The sequence below is a fragment of the Sinocyclocheilus rhinocerous genome, unplaced genomic scaffold, assembly GCF_001515625.1.
Source record: "Sinocyclocheilus rhinocerous isolate Xijiao unplaced genomic scaffold, SAMN03320098_v1.1 scaffold57, whole genome shotgun sequence".
NCBI classification, from domain to species: Eukaryota; Metazoa; Chordata; class Actinopteri; order Cypriniformes; family Cyprinidae; genus Sinocyclocheilus; species Sinocyclocheilus rhinocerous.
This window is the reverse complement of record NW_015652130.1, coordinates 1,436,631-1,444,009: the sequence shown is the minus strand read 5'-3', so window position 1 is coordinate 1,444,009 and position 7,379 is coordinate 1,436,631. Positions and strand designations below refer to the sequence as shown.

The window sequence follows — 7,379 nt, the reverse complement described above, 5'->3', positions numbered from 1 at the left end:
TTATTGAAAAAATAAAATGGTTTAATATATTTCCTTCTATTAAATGAAATGCATATCACACACATTACATTTTTAAATGACATTTCTCTGATTGCATTTTTTTTCCCACTGAGCTCCCCTGCTTTAGAACCAGCATAAGTATTTTCCTACATTTTTGATGCCTTAAAAATATAGCCTCCGTAAGCAGTTTACTACATTTTAGAGCAGAGCAATTGATTACTGGTGCTAAGGACTTCATACAGAACTTGAAAAGCCTGGAAATTGCTTTGAATTTTTGATAGCGTGTTTCTTCAAACCACAATAATACATTAAAACACCCTGCTGAAAACACACTCACTTGGGTGTTTCTGTTTATGATTGTGACTCATATATTCTGGTTGTCTCTCCATAGAACATTCATAAACTCTTAATACTTTGACCGGGCACACACATTAATTGCAGGAATTAAGTAGTGTTGTCGCAGGCAGTAGTGGTCTCTAAATTCCTCCTTTGCTTCTTAGAAGTGGTGGGGAGGGGGCATATGATTTATTGTTCAATAAAGCCAAGACCTGTTTTGCTCAATTAGCTCTATTTATCTGAGTAATGGTATTTTACTGAGTCTGCCCTTCCCATTCCATCGAGGCAGCGAGGTATGCATATGGCATCAGTCTGACTACATTTATTCAACAAGGAGAAAATATTGGAATGATGTGGCTATATAAAGCTATATATGCTCCCTGTTTTTTGAAGGTAATATAATGAAATAATTTGCTAGTCTTGTTGTCAAGTCATTTGTCAAATAAACACAACCAACATCATCTTCCATAACTTTTAATCAGCTGCCTATCAACATAATAATTAATAATAATTTTCAGGTATCATGGTAAATTGTTTATGTCGACACATAATCAGAAATAATCATAATCACACTGATTGGCCTTATAAGTGACTGTAATGAACCTGTTTATAAAGAAAGGAAGTAGAACATCTGGTGTCCTGGTGCAGATAAATGCTATGAAGTCTGTAGAGATGATCACACACTTCAGAAGGTCTCCAGAGCTTCTCAATCTGATGGTCTCTATCACCAAAACTGTTGCCACAGTCTAGAATTTAAGGTTCCTTGGAGGCATCTACTAAACACCTCAAGTGGAAAAGTAACATTGTCTTCAAAACTAAAAAGGTTGTATTCCCTGAGACTTCTCAAGAAGTTCAACCTGCCTCAGGCGGTTCTACAGTTCTCTTTAGTCTTACACTGCTATTGTTGAATCAATTCTCATCTCACCATGAGCGCCTATGTGTCAGCCACGCCATGTGTTCTATAGTCTCGCGTAGCCAGACCTTCAGACTGACGGCTGAAGGTCTGGAATTCATGGCAGCTTTCATTGGCCAAGGCCCGCCCATGAGGCCGTTTGACCGACATGTCAAACAACCAATCACAGTTTGTTTCGTTCATCGTCACGTTTCGGGGCGTGGAAATGTCACCACAACTATGCAGCGAACTTTAAATATTTCACATACTTTTGAAAATCCAGCATTTAGTTGATCCTGATAAGCGCTCGTAGTCACAGTTGTAAACACGATGGCTTTCTTCTTTCGTGAGGGGGTTTGGCGATGGCTTTGTTTCCAGGCGGAACGTTACAAAACGCGACACACACGTCTCCCGGAAATCCTGTATAATTCAACCAATCCGACGACGACTTCGAAACTCCTGAAGTGTTTCCACTTTTGTGCACCATATGCATCAGACGTTTAGCCAACGGTCCGTGGGCGTGACGTCTGAGAGACTATGTGTGGCTTTCTTCTTTCGTGAGGGGGTTTGGCGATGGCTTTGTTTCCAGGCGGAACGTTACAAAACGCGACACACACGTCTCCCGGAAATCCTGTATAATTCAACCAATCCGACGACGACTTCGAAACTCCTGAAGTGTTTCCACTTTTGTGCACCATATGCATCAGACGTTTAGCCAACGGTCCGTGGGCGTGACGTCTGAGGCTGAGACTATGTGTTCTGTAACAAATCGTTGGTTGCAATCTGGCCCCTTCTTCCAGAATATATACAAACCAAGATCTTGGATTATCAGCAACATCAGAATACTTGTATCTAAAGGTGCAGTCATACTTAAAATGCAGTCACATTAGCCAAATTTTGCAGAAAATTGGCCCATTGCTTGTTGTCAATAGTGTAGCAATGCATGAAGCACATCTCACACAGAAGTAACTTTCAAACCAAGAAGTTTTCTATTGGTCAACATGGCAAATCTGCATGACCAACTTCAACCAGTGGTGAAATATTTTATCCTTACGCAAAATTCCCAATGGTATAATTCCTATTGAAATGACTGGATTTTGCCCACAACAAATTTGCAGAATAATGGTAAATGTGCCCACACAAATGGAGTTTCATGCAATGAAGAAGTGGTTCTCAACTCAGATTTCACTGGTGTTCAAGTTGGACATGTGAATTTGCCACACTGACCAACAAAAAACTGCTTGGTTTGAAAGTAACTTCTGTGAGAACTTGTTTCATGCATCACTATACTATTGACTTTGGACCTTTTTTTTTAGCCAAATTTTACTGAAATATCTTTACTTGACCGCACCTTAATTGGTCAGTCATGACATTATGATATTTCTAAATACTGGCTGTCATTCATCCAACTGAATTCATTATTCAACCACTAAAACCACAGCTACTTTCATGTCTCGCACATGAAGGTGTGGTCACATTAGAGAAATTTTGTGAACAAAAAGGCAACTGTCCATTGTCAACAGCGTAGCAAAGAAGGAAACACCACACACACAGAAGTCGCTTTCAAACCAAGGTGATTTAGGTTGGTCAGTGGCAAATTTGCATGAACAACTTGAACACAAGCAAAATCTTCATGTATACATTTTTGCCCTAATGCAAAACTCCTGCAGATTCCAGCTATTCCATGAAATATTGCCAAACAACACTCACTCTCAGTGTTGGGTGTAATGCATTACAAGTAACATGAGTTATGTAATCAGATTACTTACAGTACTTATAGTAACTTTACAGTAACTAGTAAAGTAATGCACTGCTTTCAAATTTACAAGAAAATTGGTAAATTACTTTTTCAAAAAGTAAAGCAAGTTACTTGTTTTCCCATTTATTCACTGCCACCTCTCCTGTCCTGTGAGATAAATTGGGAATGAGGTACAGAGGCCCTTCCTTCAGGTTGAGGCATATTAATTTCACTTTTGGTGAGAAAGGGCCTTTACAGTTGCCAAAAATTACTTTTAAAAGTAACTTTCCCCAACACTGCTCACTCTCTCATTTTATACAATGTAGCTGCTGCCATTTTGTGTCTCAGTTAGGTTTGCAAAAAGGTGGAAAATTCCCAGTAAATTTCGGAAACTTTCCAGGATTTTTTTTTTATATTCCAGGGATTTTTGGAAATTTTCCACCCCTTTGCAACCCTAGTCTCAGTTATGGAGTGTAGTAACAATGACCTCAGAGGAATTCAGTATTAGTCCTAATATTGTTGTAGTGTCAATTGTGTTGCTAGGTCAATTGTTTTGTACATTGTAATTGAATATCTTTTCATATAGGATTATTTAACTGAAATATTTAATGTCTGTAGTAAATTCGGTATAAGTGTAACTTACTTGGCCAGTAAACCTTTTGATTTATGAATTCTTAAATTTTAATATGTACTTAAAGTCACCTGAAAAAGTATCCATATAAATACTACTATGCCAGCTAAACATGCTTCAATGCTACCGTAAATAATACCGAACGTTTGGCCATATTCATCATGAATTTGAAGCTTACGCTTTCATTTTAGGTATCACATTTTAAAGCAAAAGAAAATATGCATTGCTAAGCTCCAGCAAGTAATGAAGACAGAGACTGCAGAAAATCCAATCAATACAGTGTCTCTGTGAGCACTGCGCTGCGGCCCCATCTTCACTTGAGGTCTGTCTCTAGCTTCATGCGAGAAACAGAAATTAATTAAATACACAAATATTTCACATTTTCTCTGGGTCAGGCTGCTGTATAGACTCCTAATTATAAAAACGAGATGGCTGTTGATTGGATGCTGCAGAAGCTTCATCTAATGTCTCTCTATGAAATGCAAACCCTCATTACAGAAAATGTAGGCATTGCATGTGTTTCAGTTTCCAAAAGCGAAATAAATGCTAACAGGGGACAGATCAATTATAATTCTGTTTACATATTTGAAAGATAGCAGTAATGAAATTCAGCTCACATAGAAAATGTGAGAATTTGGGGAATGTGAAATGTGAAGTTGTGAATTATAGAGATACTGTATAAAGAGATGCAGATATCTTGTGCACTGTTAAGCCAATGCATAAGTCTCAAGCTAAGGGTTAGATAAAGAAATGCTGATACTTTTTCAGAGTTTTTACAAACAGTTGACTCAGTGTTTGAAAGAAGTTCTTAGTAAAGATCCGACAAAATAGCTTAAAAATTTTTTTTTTTATATAATATGTATTTCTGCAACAGCAAGGAAGTGATTGGTTGATGGTGCTGCAAGAATGAGCATGGTCTCAGCAGGGGCAAACTGGGTAATGCTAACCAGCCAAACCTTGACCAAAACACTCAAGCACTAAATGTATCATTGAGTTAATCTTCAGTTGAATCAGTAGCCAAATAAAAGCTAGTGTGTTCTCCATGGAGAGGGTCAGCTCAGGTAGCCACCATGCTGAGATCATGTTACCAGCAAATACTATTCACTTTATCTCAGAAACAACAAAGATAGTGCACTTTCACATCTTTTAAAAATTGCTATAAAAACTCCTCTCTTCTTTACTTTGCTGAAGTTGCTTTACATAGAAGAAAAATTATGATGAATGAAGCTTTCATCTGAAGTGAATAGCTGACGGCCCTTGAGACTTCAGGACCAATTCATTTGCTGCCAAGTTGCAATATGCTGAGATTATTCTTTCAGATGTCCAGTAAGAAATTTAAAGAATCAATCTATCTATCTATCTATCTATCTATCTATCCATCCATCCATTTATCCATCCATCCATCCATTTATCCATCCTACCTTATAATTGAAGTTGCAGATATTTTCATTTTATTGTGCTGCTCCACAGAGGCTGATCTTTGGGCTTTCTAATACAATATCAGCTTTTTATTTAGTGGATTTCACCTATTGTATCCTCAGGCTGCCCACTCAGTAAAAATGTTGCATTATTGATATCTCTGTGTTGCTGCGAGATGCCGTATCTGTATATGCTGAACACATCATAAGAGTGGCTGACCCCTCCGTTCTTCTTCTCATTGTCTCATTTCCAACTGCTCCACCACTTTCACCGAGGTTATTTCCCTGACAGAGCACATCCGTGTTCTTACAGCCAAATACATAGATTTCCTCTGGGATGAAAGCTTATGGAGCAAAATGTCTGATATGCTTGGTAAAACCACATTCCAGGAATATAGCACAATCTATGGTGCGTAGCTCTCAGACAGATGTACTATATTATAGATCTTTACTTACGATATATCTTTTCACAGACTCTGCCTGCAGTATCCAATACTTTTTGCTGTGTTAACTCCAGTGTTTTTTAAAGTCCTTGTCATCCTCAGTCTGCTTTTACCTTAATGTATCCAGCTGTGGGCCTGGAATATGAAAGCCGCGTAAAATGTTTTCCACACGTTCATAAAAGCCCCATAATAGGGCATTAATCAGCACAGAAGGTTCAAGAAGCAAAAAGGCTGTGATGCTGCATTCAGCAAGCCCAGAGGGAAGAAAAAATGATACAATTTAATGTCAAATCTGCACACAAACCTCATTCAACATCCTTAAACATGCAAACAGAATTTACAGAAACATTGTACAAAATCTGGGTTTGACTCTATGTGGAGCCATTCCAAAAACATACATAAATGAACAAAATTGCATTTCTTGGAGGACTTATTTGATAGGATTTAATGCCAATGTGGAATTTTGGAATTCCAACCCTGTATCACGGAATCCATGAGAATTAGTTTTTTCATACTTACCAGAACATCAAGGTCATTCTAAGGCAAAAGAGTTTTTTTTTTTTTTTTTTTTACATATGAACATTGAGTATTTGCCTATTTGATGATATACTGTATTATGGCTAATGGGTTAAGAGCAGCAGACTCACTGTAGGGTTTATGTGGTACTGAATATGGCTATGCAGCTTGTTAGTATAACCCGAACCGTTAATAATAATAATTTCAATGCAAAAAGAGTAATTGTGAGTCAACCCTTATGTTGCCTTACGCTTTTTGGATTTCAACCGAAATTATGATTAAGCAACAACTCCTTTGTACACATTATAACCCACATTTAATGAATGCACAGTATACAGTATCTGAAATATAAAATGTCAATAATATTTGCTTCGAATGAAAAATAAAAATACAGAGTTCATACCCTGACATAAAACTTGCTTGGCTACATGATGACACGAAGAAAGCAAACACAGTGTACAGAGTTTGCATTTACAAAAAAAGCTAACTTTCTGGCAGCTCCAAAGTCACCAATGATTTGCAAAGATTTAATACAAAAACACCCCACAAAAGTATACACAACTGACATGATTGATCAGTTACAGCACGCGAAACAAACTAAGCTTTGTAAAATGATGCGAGTATGACTGAGAGTTTGACAATAACACATTAATTCCAAAAATGTCCTTCGGGTACCGTTATGCCATGCTTTTTTCCTTCCGTTTCCTTTTGACTGACCTTTTGTGAGAGCTTGTCCAACAAATAAATTGTCCGTGGACCATTATGCTGTGCTCTGATTGTTTCCCTTGATTTCCATGGAGACCCTCTCCTTGCGTCCGGAGTATTCTCCGATAAAAGAGCCGTCCTCGTGGAAGTGAGTGTCCTCATCGCCGTAGTCCACCATGCTGTCTCCGCTGTCCTTTCCTTTCAAGTCACCATTCAACGAATGCTGGCTGCTTTTCAATGGTTTCTCATCATTATCGCTGTGTAAGACATTGGAAACAAAATTGAGTTTGGCTGCCTTGTCCTTGTTATGCTAAACCAGTACCTTCAGTGTCGATCCTAGACTTCTGGGGGCCCTTACGCAAAACTGTGTCGGCGGGGGGTGGGGGGGATGAGTGGTTATGGACACATGAATGAAACGCATTTGTCCGTGTTTCACTCCTTCGCGAATCGCGCTCATGGAAAACGCTTGAGAAACAGTGTCTCTTCCGCGGCTCGGTACGCTTTCAATTCATTTTTTTAGTCTCGCGCAAGACTGTACGACATTCACATTGCATGATTTGACTGATTTTTACGTAGAAAGGGCGACAGCGCACCACATTAAAATAAATTATCATTCATGTTTTCATAACCGCTGGCCAAATTCAAAAACAAAACTAAAATTAAATCATCTTTGAGAGCAAGGGGGCCCCCTGGTGTTTCG

At 38.3% G+C, this 7,379-nt stretch overlaps 1 protein-coding gene across 10 annotated transcripts in view; it reads right to left on the bottom strand.

The window, feature by feature from the left end:
* Nucleotides 1-6,271: 6,271 nt before the first annotated feature.
* LOC107713520 (neural cell adhesion molecule L1-like protein) overlaps nt 6,272-7,379 on the bottom strand; it is an 88,200-nt gene continuing 87,092 nt past the window's right edge. For 9 of the 10 annotated variants that reach the window (XM_016519046.1, XM_016519048.1, XM_016519047.1 and 6 more), the window contains one exon: nt 6,272-6,936. In XM_016519046.1, coding sequence (XP_016374532.1) covers nt 6,735-6,936 — 202 coding nt within the window. In that variant the 3' untranslated portion in view covers nt 6,272-6,734. The remainder of the gene's footprint in view (nt 6,937-7,379) is intronic. The other variant, XM_016519053.1, reaches the window with a different exon arrangement.